Here is a 26,036-nt window from a genome sequence, read left to right as displayed (position 1 = left end):
AGCTTACAGGAAGACCTCATTGAATGCATCCTGTGATGCAAGCAAGGACAGCAGCAGTCAGCAGCAGTCTAGAGTAACCTCTACTAACTCTGACCCCTAAAGTGCTTCACTCCTAGAATTAACCTGCATTACCCTAGAATTAGATAGTAGTGGACCTCACAAACTCATTATTAGTCTGTATTGGCCACTTTCTGTGCAGGTAGCCACATTACTTCAAAAATGAATATAAAAGATTAACAAAGCCTAACACCTGAAGTTTATGGATGTAAAGATATGCTAAACTTTCATACTTTGAAAGGCTTGATGAGTATTAGACATGTCTTACAAATACTAGAATATCCTTACACTTCTTGGGGTTCCATTCAAATCAAGACAGCATCACAGGTCCTATCTCCTTTAGTACCTAAGCCCTCTGAATTCAGATACTCATGAGATTGGTCAACTATTGACATTGAAGTATTTTCAACAGATGTTTAAGAAAGTATAGAAATGCCTCTAAAGTTATATTTAGAAACTACAGTGAATCAAGAAGTCAGAAACAAGATTAGGCTTTTTTAATGACAATAATTGTTTAAAAGTGAATTTCTCTCCCCCATTTATTATGAGAATTTATCTCTGCTTTTGCCGTGTGTGTGTGTGTGTGTGTGTGTGTATTATATATAATTAACACTATGAGTAATTAGTTGGTTAGTAACCAGATGGTATGGATGAAGGCTACTGCCTAAGGAGGAGGTGCAAATGGAAACAGCAGGTGTCTAACTAACGAGTCTGGGGGATGCCAATGCCATCAGGTTATGTCATTGTGTGAATCTGTTCAACTGCATACACAATTTAAGGACCAAAATAAATAGTCACGGACTCTCCACTGCCACTTCAGAAAGCAAAGCTGGATGGGGCCTCTGCATGACACTCAGTCAGTGTCCACCTAGCCACTAGCGAAGTAGGGGTACATACCTGTAACAGACGTTGTCGGTGCAGGGGCTGTGAGCCCTGACAATGACAAAGACATGCTGAAAATGGGATCTGATATTTTTCGGGCTGAATGGCTGTGCTCCAGGCTCTTGGAAAACAATTGTTACAATATCATTTCCAATATGCCGCTTTCGTAGGAGCTATGAAAAAAATAAGCAATCAACATAAATGACAGCGCCCTTATTTCCCCTCCCGATTTTCTTTATATAACCGTATTTAAAACACTCATTACTAATCAGTACAGACTAGGGTAGGTAATCTATGCAGTTACTGTCAATATTTTAGCTTGTCTTATTCCCTCCAAGGAATATGGAAATGAATATTCTGAAATTTGCATAAAATATAAGGCCATTCAAATAAATCTAACCAATATCTGGCATATTATGCTCAGACCCAAACATCTCCAAACCCTCAGTTTCTATAACAACAGTTTTGTTCCATTTTTGTATAATAAAGAAACTTGCCACAGGGAAGATTTCAGAGATGAGAACGGCTGAAGCAATTACAAGGCAATTTATGTTCTGGTTTAATTGGCTGCATTTAGAGAAAACATGGCTAAGGTGTTGCTGTTAGACTTTTTATGTCACAAACTGAGAGTGTCGAAAGTAATAATATTCCACAATGGAGTAACGATTTAAAAGTAGATTAAATTTCAGGTTTAAACAGCTACTTTAATTACAGTGAAAGCTGCTTAAGACCACCTTCTGTTTCATGTTAAATGGTGTTTTATATAGGTGGTTTCAAATTCAGGCACCCCAAATCATTGTAGGCCACTGCCTTTTCACAAGGGGATTATAACACTTTAATTCAATAGTGTAAAGAAAAAATGAACGAAATATGTGTTTCTTATTTATTTATTTATCTAGGTACCAGAGTTTAAACCCAGGGGTGCTTAGTCACTGAGCCACATCCCTAGCCCTTTCTAATATATTTTATTTAGAGACAGGGTCTTGCTAAGTTGCTTAGGACCTTGCTAAGTGTTGAGGCTGGCGTTGAACTCATGATCCTCCTGCCTCAGCCTCCTGAGCCTCTGAGATTACAGGTATGCAACACCACACCCAGCTCATATATTTATTTTATGGAAGCTCTTAAAAGAGAAAAATAGCTCAATGTGACATTTTATGCACTATCCATTAGACATAAGGTTGCACTTATAAAACTTAAAAAATTCTCTAGTGACATCAAGGTACGCAAATTACGTAACAGTAAAATCAATGATCTATACTGGCTGTCAACTAGGAGAAAAGATGCCTTTTAGATTAGGATTGAGAATTGGGGGTTAGAATGTTTAGGAAATGCACTTTTAACCTTAGGAATTTGTAAATATCCCATATTATCTTCAATTGAGGCATTTTACTTCATTTCTAAACATGATATATAATCAGATGTTATGGACTGAATTGATTGCTGCTCAGAATATTACAATAATTAAAGATTATTAACATATTCAAGAGCTTTAACAAGCCAAAAATAAATACTACTTGTCTATGTCCATTCATGCATAGATGACAATAGGGGACATCATCTTTTTTCATGTAATGTCATTCTTTCCTTGACATGTGTCTTGATATCTGAAATTAATGACTTCATGAAGGACAAAACAGAAACAAATCCATTTATCTCTCTTACGCATAATAAAAGCCTGTATTCATTTTTAAAAGAGCGCAAAAAAAAAAGATTATAAGAGATACATTATTTCCATGTTTTTCCATGCATAAAGTCATCTATACAGAAGAAAATTAATTCCTCAGCTAAAGAATGAGAATTTGTTTTCTCTTTTTATACTGGAGATTGAACCCAGGCTTCCTCTACCATTGAGCCACATTCCCAGCCCTTTTAACTTTTTTATTTTGAGACAGGGTCCTACCAAGTCACCAAGTAGTTAAGGCTGGCCTTGAAATTTTAAGCCTCCTGCCTCAGCCTCTCAAGTCATTGGGATTACAGGTATGTGTCACTCAGATGGCAAAAATTTCTTAATATTTAACAGTACTAATTATTTTCTTATTCTTGTCTATGATCACACACTTTTGCTTTGATTAGACCCCCAAATTAAAATAGTTTTCCACTTAAATATCAACTTAAACTCATTTACTTAGAAATAACTGAATCTTATTAAATTTTTTACCCTCACAAATCTGATCTTTCTATTCTGAGTATTCAGGCAGAATAAGCCTTTTATCTCCCCATTAAAGATAATTTGTTAAAGTTCTTATTTTTTTTTTTTTTTTTTTTGTCTACTGACTGGTCACAATAAGAAGTCTAGTTAGCATGGTATATTTTAGAGAAATCTAGAACTTGGAGTCTGCATAAGACAAAGTGTCAACAAAGTCCAGATTAGTGAGTTTATCTTAAAACAGGTTCATTTTAGATTTATAACTGATTCACTACTTTTTGTCCTATTTTTTATTAATATGATAATCTTGAAAGGAAACTTTCACTACTTAGATTTGTGATTTACTCAAACCTAAATCGATGAAGTGCTAGATTAGATCAGTGTTTGGTAAAATTCTGTGAAAGAGGATGTGATTCATTCTGCAGCTGGCCTGAGTTCTGTTAGTACAACAATTGACAATAACAAAAATCTACATCCACTTTAAGGTCACAAGTAAAACTGGACTGTTCATGTTTTTAATAGCTTTGAAAGGAGAGTCTTTTTAGTTCTCTAGTTGGTATTATTTATTTTGAATTAAAAAAAAAAAACCTACCACATATTCTCAAAAACGATACTGCCAGTTTCCATTTTACTCTGTAATGATCATACTTCTTAGTTGCTACACTTTACTATCTCAAATTTTAGTAATGACACACTGTGCTTTTAGATCTTTTTAAGACAGACTACATTGTGTGACACATACACATGCAGTTGTTACTTAAGGTCCTTGACATCTCCTGATGAACATGCTATGACAGAACATTATTCTGAGATTCTACTGACACTGTGACTTTTCTCCAAGTTAGACTAAATCTCCCTTGAAATCTTAATGAAGAATCAGTACTTTGCTGCTTTCTGCACTGGCCTCTTGAGAAATTTCACCCACTTCCTGCATGTTCTTTGCAACCCTGCAGAGTCATCTAATCACGATTTCAACTTGTTCTCTTCAGATTTCATGAAAACCTCAATCCCTGTGGGTGAAAAGCAAATGATTAATTCGCAAAGCCATCCAGCTGGCTGTTAACCTGGAATCTGTGTCTCTTCATTTGTTTTCCGCTCATTTGCTATTCCTGTTTCCACAGAGCACAAATCACAAAGCTTCCTGCTGCGGTGACAGGTGCAACACTAAATTCTGGTTTCAAATTTTACGAACTTGCCACTTAGGCTTCTTGGGGAAATGAAATAAGCGGGGGAAGCACTGATAGCATGAAGATCTCTTACCTGTTGCTTGTTGTTGGGTGTATAGGGCAGCATGGTAGACACATGGAACATAATCTCATAGTCTTTGTATGTTGTGTACAGAGAATGGGTTCCAGTGGAGTCAGCTACAGTAAAAAAATACAAAATGATGAAATGACTATCAGAATAGGAAAACTAATTCATTTAAGATAAATATCTCAGGGGAAAAAAGGAAGAAGGAAAGAAAATTATTTGGAAAGAAAAGGTCTAAACAAGACCCACTGTAGGTTTCAGTACTTTCCTTTTTTAAAAATAACCAATCTTTTTTGGCAGTCTAGGAGATCTATGAAATTGGATTTCTTCTCAGAATAATATTTGTTAATGAATTAAAAAAATGTACAATTTCAAAATAAATCAATTATACAGAAAATTTAAAAATACAATATACATAAAATTTATAAGATCTAATAATTTATCTACTTCTATTATAATTCTGAAGGAATGATAAGTCCAAGCAATATTCTAAGATAGCTGCACCAATAGATAATGTGATATGAAAACATCTCCTATTTATGGACAACAGAATCATAGGCAGAGCAGTTAGTACTATGGTTTGTTGTCTATATTCACAATTGAAGGAATTTCTAATTTTGACCTAAGCTCTGTGAAAGTAATGACAAAATGATTATCCAAGTTCCCTGACTCCTGATTTCTGCACATAAATATCAAGTTAAGAAACTACTTCTAGAGGCTAGGGTTGTGGCTCAGTGGTAGAACACTTGCCTAGCTCATGTGAGGCACTGGGTTCGATCCTCAGCACCACATAAAAATGAATGAATAAAATAAAGGCATTATGTCAATCTACAACTAAAAATATACATAAAAAAGAGAGAGAGAGAGAAAAGAAACTTTTTCTAATACTTCCAATTCAAGCAAGACAACTGTTCTTAACACACAGTGATAACAAATCCGAAACTCTGAAGCACAAAGGTATTTTAGGAATGCACAACAATTTTTTTAAAGACTTAAAGGTATGTGTTGTGTTTTCACCTTTTTTAATGGGTTGGGCGGTGGGGAACTTCTACTGCCTAAACAAAAATAGTTTCAGAATCAATATGACCACAAATTCTTGGAAACCAGAGAAGAGAGTTACTAACTACCCAAATCAAAGGGAATATCAGTTTAGACTTGAAAGACATGGTTTATAAACCACAAAAGGAACAGAAGTACTTTCAGTCTGGGCACAACCCTCCATCAACTATATTTTTGAAGACCAGAACATTTTGCTGCATTTTAGAGAAAGATGCTATAAGACAAAGGCAATAGTTCTCAAAGGCAGAATCCCAGGCCCCAACCGCAAGAGTGCTGCACATTGGGTATGGGACCTCAACAGAGGAATCTGTTTTTAATAAACACTCTAGGTAATTCTAAGGCAGTAGCTCCACAGAAGTAGCTCCATGGCCCTTAGATACTGCCCCAAGCACAGACTACAATTGTGGCTTACAGACAGCTTTAGAAAGGTGTTCTAGATATCTAATTTTAAGCTTGAGCTTATTAGAAGGTATTAATTTTGAAGCTGGTATAAAATACTAGGGTTTAAAAATAAGTTAAAAATAGAACAAAGCTAAGATTATTTTTTAAAAACTGCAGAAATAAACTGGATGCAATGGTGCATGCCTATAATCCCAGCGGCCTGGGTGGCTGAGGCAGGAGGATCATGAGTTCAAAGCTAGTCTCAGCAACTTAGTGAGGCTCTAAGCAAGTTGGTGAGACCCTGTCTCTAAATAAAATACAAAACAGGGCTGGGGATGTGGCTCAGAGGCTGAGTGCCCTTGAGTTAAATCCCTGGTACCAAAAATAAAAAAAGTTTGCAGAAATATGTACCCATGTATGACTACCCAAGAAAAGAATCTCACAAATCTCAGTATCACCACCACAAAAAAACTGCAGCATTTTACTACAATAAAGTACTCTACTGTTTAAGATTGGACTTGAGTAAGAAGAACTCATCCACTGTTAAAGATCCCTGCTATAAATATATACAGAACTGATTACTGCATTTTAAAATTTTAAGGTGAATGTGTCACATATGATGTATACTTACCAGTGTTTCAAGTAAATTTTAAGCAAAATTAATGAGCAAGAAGAAAAGATTGTCACTTGTATTAATTTGTAACATTTTGCTTTATGTAGCTAATATAAAAAGGATTATTGTCAGAGAGAAAAACTGATATGGAAGACAACCCAAGAGATAATTTACTTTGCTGTTTCTAGACATTTCTTTCCTCTTCACATCTCACCTCATACAACATATGCTACTTGACCACCATTTGCTGGGATCTTTGGAAATCCCAGAATTTGCTGAGAATTTCCAACATTTTGGAAATAGTTTCAAAAGTTTCAGAGATGAAACTAGGGTCAAAACAACAAAAATTTCTGAGAAGTAGTAAATTCTAAAATCTGGAAATTACTATGTACATAATAGAATTGCTAAGCTTTACCAGGGAGAATAGAAAAAGAATGGTCACTGTATTTTCTAAAATAAAATAAAATATCTAATGTTCTTGTTCTTGGTTCTATTCCCCCTTGGAACTGGGGTTTGAACCCAGGGAACTTACAACTGAGCTACATTCCCATCCCTTTTTTAAAATTTTTATTTTGAGACAGGGTTTTGCTAATAAGATTTTCAGGCTAGTCTGTTTAAGCCACCAAATTTTTTGGGATTGCAGGTGAACTACCACACCGGGCTCATTATTGTATTTTTAGTAACCATGAAATCCTGAAACTATGAAAGTCTTAACAGGATGAAAATTAGAAAAATAGATAAAATGCCTTTTTATTTGTCAAAAAAAATACATATTGAGGAATCTCAGGCACCATATAGGTCATCTCAACAATCACAAGACCCATCTCCAACTCACATTTCCAGGCAGGGGCATGTACTCACTCATAAATTGGAACTTGAAGGTTAAGTCATAACAAGTAAAACTTCTCTAAGAATCAAACTAGATAATGAGAAGAAGACACTGAATAATTGAGGAATGATAATATTCTCAATTGCTTTAAAAGGTATAGATAAGTGATAATGTCCTACATCAAGCATTTCTACTTGAAGATGATATAAATAGGTAAATAAGCCTGCAGAAGCAGTTTCAAGGTACAGACAGTGTCATAGCTGTACCTAACTTCTTTTGACTCTTTTGCTTTTAGGTAGTTGAATGCATGGATGATATGGTAGATGTGTGTCAACTGAAATGAGGAAAAAGTAATTAAAACTTTCGTATAACTTTTTCATGGTCATTAAACAAGAAAAGCTCAATGAAAGAAAATAAATCTATACAAATCGATTTTAGGAAAAGTCCTCAGTTTTAAATATCTAAGGAGGCTGGGGATGTAGTTCAGTGGTAGAATGCATGCCTAGCATGCTTGAAGCCCTGGATTTGATCCCCAACACTAAAAAAAAAAAAAGAAGAAGAAAAGTAACATCAATGTAAATTAAATCACAGATAGATTGTAAATCTGATTCTAATCCACAGTTTGAAAGAATATATATTCTAACAGCTTACTGCTGGGACCATTCATTTAAGATCCTCATGCTAGAGTGAGATCTCACATGTGTGCAACCTTCCTTGAAGGATCAGGGATGCTCAGAAGCACAGCAAACACAAGGTATGCACTTGTGGAACATTGGCATATATCTGAGATGAGACAAGTTTTGGATCCTAGGGTACTACTGATTTACTCACGTATGAAGTAGTTGGGGGAAGTGAAGAATTCCATTTGTCTGGCATCTGATGTATTTCCTAATTTTTAAAAATGAATTTTTAGCCTTGGTCAGGAGACAGGTTAATTTACTTCAAGGAAGATAAGCATGAGAACAGTTCCAACAACTATTGCTATTACCCTTTACTATAAAAGGCAAATTGATACTGTGTTAGTTTAAGAAATGTTCTTGGAGCTCAAGGCTTCTCAAAATCACTAGCCTATTGAGAGACATGGACAGAGATAGTGTGCAGCTGGTACTTAACAGTCAGCCACTACTATTTTCTAACCACTGCTCACGTTGTAGGATAACTGCAATTACATGATCCCCAGCTTGGAAGTAAGAAGATCTGATCAGGGATGGCAATAGTATCACTTGTCAAATGACTACATATAAGTCACTTCACTTCTATATTCTTCAGTATTCTCACTGTCAAGAGGATTAAGTGAAATAAAGTATATGAAAGTGGTAGCCCATAAAAGATGCTTGATAAATGTGCTAGTGAGAGTGTACAATTTTGTTCAGTTAAATTAAAAAGTGCAGTTTCCTTAAAAAGACTCCTTTATTCAACAGTTTCTAGAATATTGACTAGCCCTTTGCTTGTGCAAAGCATTTAAGTATGCTAGTTTTATACTCTTCCCTATCTGAGTTCAAATATTCCCAATAAAGAAGAATTCATTTTATTTATGAAAAATCTAAGTCTCTTCCAAGCCCCTGAATTTCAACTGTTGACAACATCATTGAAAAATAGAGGAGGCAACAAGCATTCATGAAATTGCAACATGTTAAAGAGGGCAAGGCTGAGAAGGAATGCTTTATAAAAGATTTGTAAGGCTCATGGGTGCTGACCTGCCAGGCAAGACTCGGTCAGGAAATGAATCCCTAAATAATGATCAATAGGCACAGCTTAAAATCAGGGTGGTCTTCCACTTTCCAAAAATAAACTGCTTGGAGAGAAGTTTATTTTTGTATTTATCACACTGTGAGGTAAATGGTGATTATTTGAATTATACGTCATTCAAATAATAATAATAAGACAAAGAAAAGCAAAAAAAAAAAAAAAAATCCACTACTGAAAATTCTTCATAGAAAGCTTGTCCAGCCTATGATATATTTATCTGTAGGTTATTTGTCTGCTCCAAGTCCTTATTTCTGAGATGAAGAAATGGACTTGTACAGATAATTATGAAAAAGAAGAAATGGTCTGATATCTCCATCAATCCTTTCCTTCCTCAGCCTCTCTCTCCTTCATAGAAGAAAATCCAAATATAATCACAACACATGACAAGTAGAGCTGTCTCATGAGATTAGTCTAAGGGACTGAGAGAGGAAAGACAGAGCCAAATAGCCAGGCTTAGAGCTCACATTATGCTCTACGCACACTTCATTAACCATACCCACTAGGATCTGTTCCACTTCCCTAATGCTTACCAGCTATCTAAGTGTGGGCATGTTGGTAAATCTAAAGAAGCCAATTCTGTTAAGTGGGGTTAGGAGGGGGGTAACTGGTAGCTAGTAGTTTGTAGGGATTAAATGAGATGGCACCTGTGTAGATAAAGCATCTGGGACTTGTGCTTCCAGCCACATATAACAGGGTACTTGGTACAGGACTCACTCTCCCATTGTCAGTAATGAGAAAAGGAGGTGAAATGCCTGAGCCAAGTGTTTTCAAAAACTAGGCAAGAGGCAGCGTTAGAAAGGGAGCTCTAGGAACGCTAGGAAGAAGCTGGCAGTTTTCTACCTAGAGGCACTTTCAAGATAATGGTATAGAGCAAGGCTTTCAAGGAGAAGCCAGGACAGCCTGGAGTTCAGGAAGAGTGAGGTGGCTGAGATCTGCTAGGCACAGCACCTAAGAGGAAGAAACCTCACAGTAGAGGATCAGAAATCTCAAGAGGGGTCCCCCTTGAATCCTGGGGTGAATAGTAAACTGTAGACAGTGAGTTGAATTCCAAAAGCAAAGAAAAACTGTAAGCCAAACAACTGCCACAGTTCAAACACGGTTGAAAAACACCTAAGCTCTGACCAGCCACAGCAGACACTTCATAGAATATGCAGGTATTCCAGGTGCAAGAAAAGCCATGCCTTAGTAGTAGGGCCAAATTAGCCAGAGACTAAAGCCTACTCTAGGCATGCTTCAACAAAGCTAAAACACCAGGCTCATGAAGATCAATCTATTCTATAAATTAATTTCCTGCCGAAACAAAAGTCAACTCTCTCAAGACAATAAAATCCAAACACTCAATGATTCAAACATTCACAATATCCAATACCTAACAAAAATAACCAGGGCTGCAGCTCAATGATAGAGCACTTGCCTAGCACTGGGTTCAATCCTCAGCACCACATAAATATAAATAAAAAAAAAGGCATTATGTCCATCTACAACTAAAAATATTAAAAGAAAATAACCAGACAAATGAAGTAGTGAAATGTAATCCAAAGTAAGTAGTGAAATGTAATCCAAAGTAGGGGAAAATTCACTAAAAGAAGGTAGCTCAAAATAACAAAGATGATAAAATTAGCAAATGAAGACTTTAAAACAACTATTATAAAATATTCAAGGTTTTGGATAAGATCTTAATGAGGAGAGAATAGAAGGTAGGAAAAAAATTTACCAAATGCAACTTCTGGCTCTAATGGTTATGATACCTTAACAGAAATTGGATTAAATTAACAATGAATTAAGACACGGTGTGGGGGGGGGCAGGGAACATAAGAAGCTTGAAGACATATTAGTAGGAATTATCTAAACTGAAGCACAGAAAAAACAAAGGGAAAAAAAATAAGCAGAGCCACATCACCCTATGGTACATACACTAGAGAGTGACAAAATACATTTGTAACTGGAGACTCAGAAGGAGGTAAAACAGAAAAAAAAGGAATAAATAATAGCAAATAATATTTTAATGTAATGAACTACACATCCAAGGATTCAAGTGGGATCTACAGTGAGAATGATTCTTTAGGAGGATTTGTTCCAGAAAGTACTTTTTCTTTGTGAGGATTACATACCACATAATAAAGTTAGACAAAATGGGATGAGATTATGACTGAACACAGAGTAGTCTTTTTTCATTTTTTTAGTTGTAGATGGATACAATATTTTTATTTATTTATTTATTTATTTTTATGTGATGCTGAGGATTGAACCCAGTGCCTCACGCTTACAAGGCAAGAGCCCTACCACTGAGCTACAATCCCAGCCCAAGAGCAGGCTTATTGCTAGCGTATCAGAGCCAGTGAGAGGCCGTTGCGTGTATAGAGTCTGGCTCTTGACAATTTTGGTGGCCTATTCCTTTTTGTGCATCTTTGGTGCTGGGAACTGAACCAAGGTCTCACATATGCTAGGCAAGTGCTCTACCACTGAGCTACATCCCCAACCCCTTAGTGGTCTATTCTTATTTAATAGAGGTTTAAAGAATGAGACTACTGGACTTCTCTGGGTTTTGCCTATTAGCTCAGGGATAAAAAAGAGAATTTTATATTATTGCCTTATCGCGGGCTTTCAAGTAAAAATACATCCTTAGTTTCATTTGTTTCTGGAAACTATACCCTACTATGGTATGGATAGGTTTAAGTGTGATTCCCCCCCCCCCCCCCGCCCCCCAGGGCTCATGTGCTACAGGTTTAGTCTCCAATGTAGTAGTATTAAAAGGTGGTAAAGCTGGGTATGGAGGTGCATGTCTATAATCCTATTGGCTCTAGAGGCTGAGGCAGGAAAATCACAAGTTCGAGGAAAGCCTCAGCAACTAAGTGAGGCCCTAAGTAAAAAACAAAAAGGGACAGGGATGTGACTCAGTAGTTAAGTGCCCCTGGGTTCAATATCTAGTATTAAAAAAAGCAACGGTGGAACCTTTAAAAAGGCAAGACATAGTGGAAAGGGGTAACTTCTTCACTGTGAACGTTATTCTTGGAAGGGATTAGCACTGGTCTTAGAGGGTGAGTTTCCATAAAAATGGGTTGTTATAAAAGGAGCAAGACTGACCCTTCCCAGCTCTCTGCCTTCCTTTCTTAACATGTGGCCTCTTCCACATGTGCTTTCGCCACACCATTGAGGCCCTCACTGAGCCAGGCAGAAGCGGGCCCAATACTAACTGTGAGCTCCAGAACTGTGAGCTAAATAAACCTCATATCCTCACAAATTATCCAGTCTCAGGTATTTTGCTAAGAAGAAAAGTACACTAATACACACTCTGAAAGGGGAGAAAAGGAAACTGAATCCTCCTCAGGAGATATGTTTTGAATGGTTGAAGTACTTCTCAGTGAAAAGGAACACTTCCTGGCAGAGTGCATTTACGTAATTCTAAAACTGTAGAGTTAGAGGCAGTTTGCCAGTCAAGATTCATCTTCTTCTAGCCTTCAAAGCTACTGGGATATTAGGGCAAAATTTGCACAAAGTGCCTATTTTACTTATTGCATTGCCTTATCAGAAGTCAGACTGCTTAACTATATTTCAGTCATACATCTCTCACATTACCTTCATCATGAAGAGGTGGCTGGGAAGGTATAAGTATACAAATAATATATTCTTTTCAACACATTCTTATCAGCTCCCAATCTGACTACTCATTTGCAAAACCAGGATACTCATACATTTTTTTTCCTCAGATCCTTTCAATAGTTCTTTATGATGATGATGATTTATATAACATAACAAATTAAGACAATGGGGTGAATATCAGAATATTTTGGATAAAAAGGCTTACAGAGATTTAACTTTTTATGCAGTTGAAAGCACAGTATAGAACATTAAAATTATTTAAGAGGCTAGGCTATTTGTGGGTTTTAATAGTCTCTCTTGCATGTCGTTTCCAAGTTGGCAACAGCAAAACCATGGCAACAGGAAATTCTTCCTGCAGTGGAGTTTATGAATGCTTTTCTGTTTTCGTGACTCAACTCCTTATTTAATTTCCTGTACAGAAAATAAGAGAGATTACTATAGACTGCAATACAGAAGTGCTAATCCAAAGACCTTCTCAAAGAAAAACAGGTCACAGGTGTCTATGGATGAATTTAGAGATAAAATTTAAACTGCCTCCATGTAGACATGCAGCAGAAGCCAACATATCCTTACCAAAATAGATATTTGAGAACTTAAACTATTTTATTGACACTAGGGGAATGGGAGTGGACAACACTATGGGTTCATGCACTGTAATTAAACAGACACTTCATTATTGTGCTTTTAATCAACACACTTTATGAGCCAGACTAATACCAAAGCTAAAAAACTTATTTCCTTTGAGTTAAGATAGACCATGGACAATAATAATAAACAACAAAAACCCATCTAGGTATTCAAAGAATACAAAAATAAGCAAGTAGAGTAAACAAAGACTACATGGATGAGCATGAAAATTATGAAAACAAATTAATGAAGTAAAAAATTCTAGGGCTTGCAATCAGATGGCTGTGAGCTCTTATGGTTTTTAATCACCCAATATTCAGCTACATGTAATAAAACTTGTGCAGTGCTATCCTGGAGTGATTCTGTGTGATATGTGTCTGCTGCTTTATTCCCTCCATACCTCTGATGACATTATTTTCTTGTAGTCCAATCCTGGCTCTGTGTGTGTGTGTGTGTGTGTTTGCGCGCGCATGCGTGCACATGCGTGATGCTAGAGAATGAACCCAGGGCTTTGTGCATGGTAGGCAAGCACTTTACCAACTGAGCTATATCCCAGCCTCAATCCTGACTATTTTGGTTATGTTCTTCAATTGCTCTGGTGCTACATTCTACCCCTCTAACTTTCTCTCCCCCATCACAAGTAATTTTCTGCAATAGATGGCAACGTTGTTTTATGGATAGTTTGGCATATGCACATTAGCACAGTAGGGGGAAAACAAGCATGGTGGGAGGTGAAAAGTATTTCTTACTTTTGGTGTCAAGCTGTGCTCGGTACTTCTCAAATCCTTTTAGCCGAACTCGTTCTCCCAACAGCTGAAGGAATTCCTCAAAGGCTGGGCCCGCTGCCTCATTGTTGTACATCTCCTCTTCCGTGCTCTGTCCTGCTTTGCAGTACATGATGCCCACTTTCTGCTGATAGTTCAGCTGTGGAGACAGCAACACAATGCATAGGGATGTAGGCAGGTACTAGGTGTCCCACTTAAATGCTAAAAGTCCTGGGGGTATAAGCCCAGCAAATAGCCAACATCTCTCTTCTCTTGAAATCCTTCTGTTTTAATTCTTCTGTTTCTGATCCAAAACTATAGTGGAAGTGGAACAAATACCTATAATCCTCATGAATTAAGAGAAAAAGGTCAGAAAAATAAATTCAAATGTCCTGCATTCAGGATTACAAATCATTAGACCAGATGTTGGTATTTGAGAGTATTTCTTTTCACAGATTACAAAATACAAAATGAGGCTTTACAAAATGGTTTGACGACAAAGGGCAATTCTTTTATAATGATTATTCACTTTTAAAAAGTGAAGCCTTTATGAATTTAAAAACAGAGATCCACTTAATAAAACACTTTAAAATATATATATATATTTATTTTATATATATGTATTTAAAATATATATACATTGTTTTGCACTTAAAAGTCCACTAATACCCTTGTTTTTTATTTGTTTTTGTAAAATTAAAGATTTGTCACTCAAGACCACTTGTCCAATATATTAAATTATAAACCTTGGTTATAACTGTCTGAACACTACCATTATCAACAATGTACTTAGGGAAACTTCTTTCCAAATATTTTTCTAAAAGTTGAGTATCTGGAGCAAAACTTAAAAAGGGGCTTCATAATGCAAATCAACTGTTGGCAAGCATTCCTAATTCAAATACAATTAAAATGAAGCCCTTGATGGATTTAAATGTGATATAACACTAATCAAAATAATTATTCATCTATGAAAAGTCTAGTTATGTTGGGCATGGTGCCACATATCTGTAATCCCAGCTACTTGGGAGGCCGAAGCAGGAGAATCACAAATTGGAGGCCAGCATTAGCAACTTGGTGAGACCCTGACCATGTCTTAAAAGAAACTTCTTTTTTTTTTTTTTTGGTGGTACTGGGGATTGAACCCAGGGCTTTGTGAATGCAAGGCAAGCACTCTACCAACTACGCTATATCCCCAGTCCATCAAAAGAAACTTTTAAAAAGGGCTGAGATATAGCTCACTTGCCTAGCATGCTTGAGGTCCTAGTTTCAATTGCCAGTAATATCCATATAAAAAAAAAAAAGTTTAGTCAATCTGCAAACAAAATTTTAGGAGAAAACTGGACATTTAACAAGAAATTAGTCTGCAATAAAAAAATTTAGACTTTTAATTCTCTAGTGGCATCAGGACAATTTTTAGCCCTTAATCTTATTTCCAGAATGGCACTGAAGCCACTTCTTTAATAAATTTTTAATCTAATAAATGCAAAGGGAGAATGGAAGAGGTGAAATTTAAAAAACATTTTTTAAGAGACAGGGCTTTACTGTATTGCTCAGGTTAGCCCCAAACATCTGAACTCAAGCAATCCTGCCTCAGTCTTCTGCATAGCTGGGATTATCTGGCACTCTGCCTGGCAAGGTGAAATTTTCACAAACTAGTGTTCATTGAATACCTCCTATATGCCAAACACCATGTACAGTATCAGACATAATGATCTTCCTATCCTCACAACAGTCCACAATGCAGATCTTATGCATCTGATAGATAAGCAAAGTAAAGGTCAGAGAATGGAAGAGAAAGGAAATAGCCCAGGAAGGAGGGACACAAGATTAGAAACTACAGTTTATGGATATCATTTCATTAAATATCACTAGGACTTAACTGGACTTGTCCTGCCCCATTTCTAACACTGTACACAAATTGGTCTACGGCCTCTTATTTGCAATTCTGAAACCAAAAGGTAAAAGCCAAATTTAAGCAAACACACTTAGCAGCAAAATTTGATATGGGGGCTGACATCAATACTTTTAATTTATTCTTGTTTGTATGAATATTTATATTTCCCATTATATAAATATTCATATGCTTGATTGTGGGGTACTGTCCCAGATCCTACCAGGAATATTAATATATTGGTGCATGCCTTTTGTTATTCTTCTAAAATTTGAAAATTTCTGAATTCTGAAACAGACCCAGCCCCTGCCATTGTACACTGAGAGAATATGGAACTAAATTATCGTTGCTGACTTTCTCAACCAAATGGTTCATGACAGTTGAAACATAGAACTGTCTAGGGAATAAACCTTTGCTTGCTTTCTCCCCCTCCTTAGTACCCCTACACTGCTGACAAAGAAGCTCAACAGCCTTCACGTGACCCATAGGCACGAGGGCTCTTTGGGAGTTCTATAATTGCATAGAACTGATTCTGCTTAACTCTACCTACTCCTGTGGGTGGAAGGTAATATTCCAAGTTTGAAACTTGCAAATAGCTGGATAGACTGATATTGAATATTTTTAAATGAACATACAAATTGGTATTATTGCTACTTCATTTAAATTATTAACAGGAACACAAGCATTTTTTTTTTCTAAGAGTGGTATGCAAAAACAAAGATCAAGGTTAAACTTGCTGCACTGACATTTAACCCCTTCCTCAGTGGTTAAATGAGTGTGGCTAATGTTAGGAGGGCAACTCTGAACCTAAGACCTTTCTTGACTTTGAAATAACTTGAGTTCCCATTTAGGGATTGCCAAATAGAGTGGGTGATAGGCTTTTTTTTTTTTTTTTTTGGTACGAGGGATTGAACCCAAGGGTGCTTAACCACTGAGCCACATCCCCAGTGCTTTTTTAATGGTTGGAGATACGGTATCACTACATTGCTTAGAGCCTCATTTTAGTTGCTGAGTCTGGCTTTGAACTCATGATCCTCCTGCCTCAGCCTCCAGAGCTGCTGGAATTACAGGCATGCACCACTATCCCCGGCAGCTGTATGTCTATTACAAAGGAGTCCTTAACACAGCCAGGTCCTAGGACTGAGCAGTGCCTGACTTTCTTCCTGCAGAAAAAAACCATCAAAGAAATAAAGCAATGGGGTCTGGGGGTGGGGGGGAGTACTATGTTGTGTGGCTGGGCCTCCCAGATCTGCCTTTACAAACAATATAAAGTCACTCTGTTCAATGGAAAAATTATAGTGACACTGCATTTGTGGATGCCTTTTTTAAACTTTTAGATAAAGACCTAAGATTTCACTGTGAAACATTCAAAAGGATTCACTTATCTATTAAAAAACGAGTTTAGTGTGGAAAGAAGATAAGTAAGAAAACTTCCCCCAAAGCACTGGACAAGCGGACTTCAAGGGCAATAGGACAATGTGCCCTTCTTTTCACTGATTTCTCATACCCTGGTGAGCTCCTACAGACAGAAGAATAAACTGGTTTTGCTGGCTTGAAAAGAATGTTCCTTTAAGGGGATTAAGAAATTCACCAGAATGTCAAATTTCCTCCAGTTTGAAACTGTGCCAAATGTCACCTGCTCTATCCTCCTAAAGTGACAATCTGTATCCTTGATTTCTACTCCAATAAAATCGAATGTAGGTGGCAGTCTCTGAACTCAGGCTCTTGAATCCTTAGTTAGTAAGCATGTTCCCTGAAAGAATATGAGAAATTCTGAAGGAGGAATTACATGAATACAACAAGAAACATTCCAAGAAAAGGAGCAAATGACAATGGAGTGAGAACTGAGGCTTGCATATGAGGTTATATAAAATGGTCTTTTTTCTTTGAGAAACACTCACAAATGTGTCCGTGTGAGTTTATGTATGTGAATACACAATACCTAAATGTAATGCTTACAACAGAGTAATGATGACACCAGAACCTTCCTGGGAACAGGCTGGGTTTATCCAGTTTTGCTTTGGATAATTTCTAGGTCATTTAATTAAGTGGTTATAATTCCATGCTTGCAGATAAACTGCTCATATGGAACACTTATAGAAGTGATTGGACACTAAACAAATGTTTCTGTTTGTGAAAAAAAGAATGACCATCAGTCAAACAGGACAAAGGCTTTGAGATAAAGATTTTGAATCTCCGCTAAGTAAACATCTACCAACACTGATGGGAAGTAACAGTACTAAACTGGCTCTCTCTCATGAAATAAGCACTTCAATACAGAATCAAACCAACAGAGACAGGTTGAGCATCCCTAACCCAAAAATTCAAAAATCTGAAATGCTCCAACATCTGTAATGTTTTGGGTTTGTTGTAACACTCAAAACATTTCAGCTTTTGAATTTTCAGATCAGGGATGCTTAAGCAGTAAAGTATCTGTACATATTCCAAAACCTAAAAAACTAAAATTAGAAACACACTGGACCCAAACATTCTGGTTAAGGGATAGCCCACCCATACCACAATCTGACTTACACAGTCCTAGGTTCCTAGAAAGATGGCTGCAAAAGTCAAAGCTCTTAGCAGTAAGAATACTTTGAATCTTTACAAGTAGAAACAGATTGAGCCTCTCAGACACCTCTCAAGAAGTCTTGCATTTTTCACCCCATCTTCCCCAGTGTTTCAGTCACAGGAAGGACATTGATGTGACACACACCACAAGGACAACCCTGTTTTTTACAAAACCTTTAATATTAATCTAGAAAGTTATGAGGTATGACATCCTGCAGGTCTTTCATTGTGCAACATTTCTCGAAGCGTAGACCATGAACTCTTGAGGGTCCCTGAGACTCTTTGGGGGGAGACCCAGGATGTCAAAACTGTCTTTATAGTAATATCAAGAGGTCCTCTGATGTTAGCAATGATGGTGACCCAAACTGCTGGCACCTCGAATGAATCAAACCAGTGACACCAAACTATGCCAGCATTCATGTATTCTATTTCACTGCTGTGCACTCACCATCACCTCCAGAAAGTGCAGGTAAGAATGTCCTTGATGAAGCAATAATGATTTTCATTAAAAACATACATGTTAATATTCTACTTGATGATATGAGGAATATGCATGAAGCATTTGTTGCCTGTTTAAGTATGACAGATTCCCCAAGGAGAAGCACTTGGTTGAATGATCTGCAAGGTGAACTAGTTGCTTTAATCACAGAAGACTGTGGGAAACAGAATGATTCCCCCTTTCCTCAAAGTATCTACATCCTAATCTCTGGATTCTGTGAATATGTACTTGTAGTACGGCAGAGGAGAACTATGTTTATGGATATAATTAAGATTGCTTATCAGCAGATAGGGACTGTAACCCGGATTACTCAAGTGGGCGTGATAGCAAAAATGTCCTGAAAAATAGGACAAAAGTAGGACAGGGAGGCACAAGATGATGGATGACTGTCAGCAAGAGCTGTAACAATGGTGGCAGAGTAGGAGGAATATAACACTGTTAGATCTGGAAGAGGAAGGCAGAGAACTGTGTGTAGTCTCTAGAAGATGCAAACATAAGGATTCAGAATCACCCCTAGAACACTAAATCTGTTACAGCAACAATAAAAACTAAGTAAAACACTTTTTATTTGAAAGAACAACGAACTGACAAACTGTGGTTACTTAGACTGTATATCTAGAAGTATTTTCTTGAAAATAAAAAAAAGGGAGCTTGTTATTTTAAGGAAAACAACTAATGATATCTTGCTGATTACATAATTCAAACTTTACAACAAATTTTTTTTGATTCTGAAAAACTTATACCTATCATTATGAGTTTGAGAGCATACCAACTTCAAAGATTTTTTTTTTAATAAGACCAATGTTAATGTTAACAATGGGTATTTTTGTTATAATAAACTAAGTCAACACTTAGAAAATCTGCATAAGAGAACCAATATTTTCCAAATGACTGACACATGGAGTTATCATTTATGGATAAAAGATTCATCTAAAGTATACAAAAGTCAATGAATTTTTAATTTAAGTACACTTAGGGTTTCAGGTCAATTCAGATTAATCTTTAAGAAGCTACCATTTGTTGAGTTTGATACTGTATCAAAGAAAAATATCCACAATTACCTGAGAAGTCATAAAATTCTTTTCCCCCCCTGGTACTAGGGATTGAACCTAGGAATGCTCTATGGCTAAGCTACATTTGTAAAAATTTGAGGAGGAGGTCTTGACAAATTGCCCAGGCTGGCTTTGAATTTATAATCCACTGTGCCTAGGCTTCCTCCAAATAGCTGGGATTATAGGTGTGCACCATTGGCTACTCCTTCCTTTTCAAAGCGCATGCACTGTGTGAGGCCAGACTTTCTTTGTCCACTCCAACCAAAACAACAGATTGCAACAGAGAGACAGCAGAAGCAGATGTGACTCCAACTGCATTCTATTAAAGCAGACATTAAAGGGATTTGAAAAATGTTCAAAAAAGTCTTTCACTGACTTTTTAAAGACTTCTTTCACAAAAATGTCATTTATATTAACATAATTGCTTATTATTGCTATTTTTAAAAGAATTAACTCAATATTTAAAATTTCTACATAAATTTTAATGAAGTAAATGAATACAAACTGAAAAGTAACATAAGCAAAAGTTCCTGGGTGTCCTTGATACAACTTTTAAGGGGGTAAAAATATTCTGAGACTAAAAAAGTTTGAGGGCAAGAAAAAATGGTTAAAAAAAAAAGTTTGAACACTATTATCATTGTACTTCATTTTGCCATTCTCTAATGACAGGAAATTAGGTGCCTTTACCCACGTTTATTGGTTATCCGATATGTTTTTTGCAGAGTCTGCCAAAATTTCCCCCTTTGGCTGCAGTAAAGATTTACTCTCAGCTGGGTACTGTGGTACATGCCTGTATTCTAGCTTCTCAGAAGGCGAACGCAGGAGAGTCACAAGTTTGAGGCCAACCTCAGCAATTTAGCAAGAACCAAGAACTAGTCTCAAAATAAAATGAAAATGGCTGGGAATGTATCTCTGGAGTACAATGTTTGCCTAGCAACACAAGACCTAGGTTCAATCCCCAGTATCTCTCTCTTTCTCTCTCTCTCACACACACACACACACACAATGCATCTTGGTGCAGTTTTCTGTTTCTTATTCTTGAATATGTGAGTTACAATTTACATCTATGAAAAATCTAGAGCCATTCTTTCCTCGTGTTTGGGTGCTTTCTACCTCCTCTGGGGACTGACTCGTATGTATTGTTATGCCAGGTAAGGTTCTCACCACATTCATGTGGTTTTTTTGGGTTGCTCTTCTTTAAACTTGTTTATTTAATTTGGAATTATTTCTACTGCTATGTCTTCCAGTTCACTAATCTGTTCTCTTGCATTGTCTAATTGTTGTTAATCTTTAACAGGACATTTTTTTTTTCCTCTGACTCTGTACTTTCACATCTATAATTTGGATCTGGAACTTTTTAAAATGTGTTCCAGATCTCTACTTAAATGTATTCGATCTTTCTTTCAGCTTCCTAACATATAAAAAGAAATCTGTGTCATTTTTGTGGTGGGTTTTGATTTGATTCTCCCTTACTATGGATCATATTTTCTTGCTTATAATTTTTGGTCAATCAATGAATGGATTGTTAGACATCATCCTTTTGGGTGTTGAATATTGTTGTATTCTATTTTGTGGGGGAGCATTTCAGACATAATTCCTTTTCTATAAGTGTTCTTTGGCTTTTTTTCTGGAAGATAGTTGAATTATTTATAAATAGTCTGATACTTTTATGTTCTTGCTTTTAAATTCTATTCAGTTGTACTTGGGCAGGATTTATTTTAATGAAAATTTTGCCCCACTATTGAGGCAAAAGCATTATGAGACTCAACCCAATGCCATGTGAATGATGAGGTTTTACAGTTGGTTGAGGGAGACTGTGCAGCTCTCGTTTTCCTGATACTCTGCTCTACAATCTGTAGCCTTCTGGCTTCCCTGGAGTCCCATTTTAGTCTCAACTCATAGAGGCCCTTGGCCTTCAGCTGGGTGTACTTCCCAAGCTGCAGCTTTGAAATGCTTCAGAGAGAAACAGACACTAGTATGGCACTAGTATGGCAATATGTAAATCAATGGATGTGTAACTGATGTGATTCTGCAATCTGTATACGGGGTAAAAATGGGAGTTCATAACCCACTTGAATCAAAGTGTGAAATATGATATATCAAGAACTATGTAATGTTTTGAACAACCAACAATAAAAATTAAAAAAAAAAGAAATGTTTTAGTTTCACACTCCATCTATGATCCATCTGAATTAATTTCTGTATAAGGTATGGCACATTAAAGTCAAGGGTTATTATTATTTTATGAATGTTCAGTTGTCCCAGTGCTGTCTGAAAAGCCTATCCTTCCTTCTCTGCTTTGGTACCATTGCCAAAAATCAGCTGGCTTTGTCTGTGTGAGGCTATTTCTGGTTTTCTATTCTTTTCCACAGATCCATGTGTTTATTATCCTTCAACAATAACAGTGATTACTCTAGCTATGTCGTCAAACAAGGTAGAACAATTTCTCTTATTTCTTAAAATTGTTTTAGTTTCTCTGCCTTTTCATACAAGTTTTAGAATAATAGTGTCCATGTTACATTAAAGATTATTCTAAAATTTATGTGAAAAGAAAAATGAATATACTGTGTCTATTCGTTTATTAATGTCATCTTTGATTTCATCAGTCTTTCACAACTTTTTGCGAAGAAGTCCTATACATATTTAGATATATGCCTAAGTATTGTTCCTTTAAAAAAAAAGGGATTGTAAATGATACTGTATTTTATCAGTTTTCACATATTCATGAAAGAAAAATAATTAGCTTTTTGTAAGGTGCTATTATATCATACATGCTAGCTGAACATACTTTTACACAGATTCTTAGGGATCTTAAATAGGGATGGTTTCATTTTTTCCTTTCCTATATCTACATGTCTATTAGTTCCTTTTCTTTCCTGAATACAGTGATGAGAACTTCCAGTACTATGCTGAATAAGAGTGGGGACAGAACACATTATTCCCTCGTTAATATTCAGTCTTACCATTGTATGATATAAGTGTAGATTTTTTGTAGATGTTCTTTATCAAGAGAAAGTTCCTTTCTATTCTAATCTTTCTTAAAAATCACGAATAGCTTTGAATTTCTTAAATGTGTGATTTTTCTAGGCTGTTAGTAAGGGGAGTCTACATACTTGTACTGTGAGTCATAATGAGTCTTACCTACTTGTGAATGGTGAGCCCGCCTTGCATCTTTGGAATAAACCCAACTAGGTTTGGATCTATAATTTATATATGTAAATTACTGAGTTACATTTGCTAATATCCAGGAATTTTGAGTGTACATTAATGAGGAACAGGGCCTATAGTTTTCTTCTTTCTTACTTTTTCTAGCTTTGGTATCAGGGCTTCATAAAATGAACTGACAAGTATCCATCATCTACTTTCTAGAAGAAACTGTGTAGAACTGGTGATGATCTTTCTTTAAATATTAGGTAGAATTTTCCAGAGAAACCATCTGGCTCTGTAGATTACTTCTGGAGTTCTAAAATTATTGATTTAATTTTCTCAAAAATTATAGGGATGAGTTGTGGTAGTGTTTTAAAGGAGTTGTTCCATTTCACCTGAGTTATCAAAATTACATAGGTACATAGTACCACTGTATTACACTGTAGATGTTCACCGCACTGGTAGACATTCCATTTCATTCTTGATTATGGCAAGAGTTGTTTTAGCTCCAGATTTTTCTTTTGTTAGTCTTCCTAGAGTATTTTCAACTTTATTGATTTTTTTTAAAGAGCTAGCTTTTTGTACCATCATTCTGTTATCAACTGATTGACTTCTATCTTTATAACTTCCTCTGTCTTCTTTGCACTTATTTTGCATGCTCTCTCTTTTTCAATTACACGAGGTATGATCTTGGATTACTCAATTGAAACATTTTACTTATTTATTCATTTGTTATTATTACTTAGTGTTTTTGGTAGTCCTATGGATTGCACACAGAACCTCATGCATGCTAGGCAAGTGCTCTATCACTTGAGTACAACCCCAGACCTTTTCCTTTTTATTTTAAGCCAGGGTCTTGCTAAGTTGCCAAGGCTGGCTGTGAACTTGTGATCCTCCTGCCTCAGGCTCCTGAGTCATAGGATTACAGGAATGCTCCACCGCATTGGTCACAAGACTTTTCATCTTTCCTTATGCAGCATACAGTATTATAAATTTCAATTCTCAGCCAATTTAGATGCATCTTGTAAATTTTGAAATATTCTCATGTTCCTTTCATTTAATAAAATTTTAAATTCCCAAAGGCTTTTTCTGGAGCTATTTCTGTTATATTTCTATTATTTCTAGTTTGAATCTACTTTGTTAAGGAGATGATCTATTTTTAGGATTTCACCTTTTAAAAATTTGCTGACTTTTATAGCCTAGGATCTGGTTTACCTTGACATATGCTCCAAGTTGCTTGAAAAGAATGTTCTGCTATTGTGAGGAATGTTTTGTGTTGATTAGATCCTACTAGTTGATAGTGTTGTGTAGTTCTATATCCTTGCTGATTTTCTATCTAGTTGTACAAAGAAGATCGTTAAAACCAATGTAATTATGGATCTCTTTTTAGTTTTATCAGCTTTTAGCTCATATGTTTTACAGCTGTTTTATTGGGTCACAAACATCTAGGATTGCTATGTTTTTTTGGTAGACTGCCCTTTAACTATTATACATTTTTCCTTCCTGTCCCTGGTAATTTTCTTTGGTCTGAATTCTATTTTATCTAATTTAACAGCCATTATGGCTTTCTTTTGATTAGCATTTGCATAATATATAAATGCAATCTTTTATATTTCAACTGAGTTTAGTCAAGTAGCTTAAAGTTCACATAAGTGGATAATGTTTCACTTTAAATTCATTCTGTAAATCTTTCTTTTAATTGGTATATTTAGAACATTTAAAGAAATAATTGATGTGTTAGAACTTAATTAAGTCTGCCATTTTATTTGTTGTTTATTTTCTTTATCCTGTCTTTGAAGATTGACTATGTTTTAGAATTCTATTTTGATTTACCAATAGTGTTTATAGGTATCAATTTTACCAAATATACAAACTTTACCTCCTTTTAGGCTTTTTGTCTTTTACCACATATAAAATAATTGTCTGAATTTCTGTATGCACATTGATACATACCTTCAACATTGGTATAGCTTTTGCTTCAAATGCCAAAATAATGCAGGGAACTCAATAGCAAAAGTAATAATGCATATATTTACTCTATTATTTTTTCCTCCTATCTAAAACTTTAAAATCTCTTCTCCTATCTGTATTTTTAGGGTAGGTCTGCTGGTTACAAATTCTCTTGTTTTCCTTCACTGACAACATCTTGATTTGCTCTTTATTCCTGAGGGATATTTTCCCTGAACATAAAATTCTTGGTTGACAGTTCTTTTTTTTCAGCATTTAAGAAATGCCATGCCATTTCCTTCTGTCCTCAGTAGTTTCTGATAAAAAAAAAAAAATCTCTTATTCAAAATTGTTCTTCCCCTATAATAAGGTGTCATTTCTATTTTGCTTCTTTCAAGACTTTGTCTATAGTGTTCCGAAATTTGACCATGATATATTTTGGTTGTTTTTTTTTTTAATTGGAAGTTTCTAGTTTCTATGTTAATGAGTATGAGTTAATTGTACATATTAACGGGATACAGTGCGACAGTTCAACACATGCGCACAGTGTGCACCAATCAAGTCAGGGTAACTAGTGTCTCCATCTACTTATCATTTCCTTATGTTTGGAGCCTTCACACTCCTCTTCTAGAACTTCATAAAAGATGTAATATATTATTATAAACTACAATCACTGTGCTGCAGAACAACACTAGAGGTATTTTTCCTAATTGTGTTTAGATTATTCAACCTCCCTGCAATATTAATTATATTTCTATGTGTCCTTAGTAAATTTCACATATTCTCAGATTGTTGCTCATTTATTTTTCCCAGATTAGACATCGAGTTTCTAAAGAGCAGAGGCAATACTTTGTTCATCTTTACAAATCCAGTACCTAGCACATAACATGTTCTCAACAAATGTGTGTCAAATTAACCAACCATGATATATTTTGCTGTGGACTTCTTTGAATTTATCTTGTTTAGCTTCTTAA

General features: G+C 35.9%; 1 protein-coding gene across 15 annotated transcripts in view; it reads right to left on the bottom strand.

Moving 5' to 3' along the window:
* Sipa1l1 (signal induced proliferation associated 1 like 1) overlaps positions 1–26,036 on the bottom strand; it is a 358,428-nt gene that overhangs the window by 76,386 nt on the left and 256,006 nt on the right. For all 15 annotated transcript variants that reach the window (XM_048798907.1, XM_048798909.1, XM_048798908.1 and 12 more), the window contains 3 exons: positions 13,944–14,118; positions 4,346–4,449; positions 955–1,112 (listed from right to left, as the gene is read on the bottom strand). In XM_048798907.1, coding sequence (XP_048654864.1) covers positions 955–1,112; positions 4,346–4,449; positions 13,944–14,118 — 437 coding nt within the window. The remainder of the gene's footprint in view (positions 1–954; positions 1,113–4,345; positions 4,450–13,943; positions 14,119–26,036) is intronic.

Source organism: Marmota marmota, unplaced genomic scaffold (assembly GCF_001458135.2).
Source record: "Marmota marmota marmota unplaced genomic scaffold, marMar, whole genome shotgun sequence".
Taxonomy (NCBI): Eukaryota; Metazoa; Chordata; class Mammalia; order Rodentia; family Sciuridae; genus Marmota; species Marmota marmota.
The sequence above is the reverse complement of the archived record's forward strand: the minus strand, read 5'-3'. Positions and strand labels throughout refer to the sequence as shown.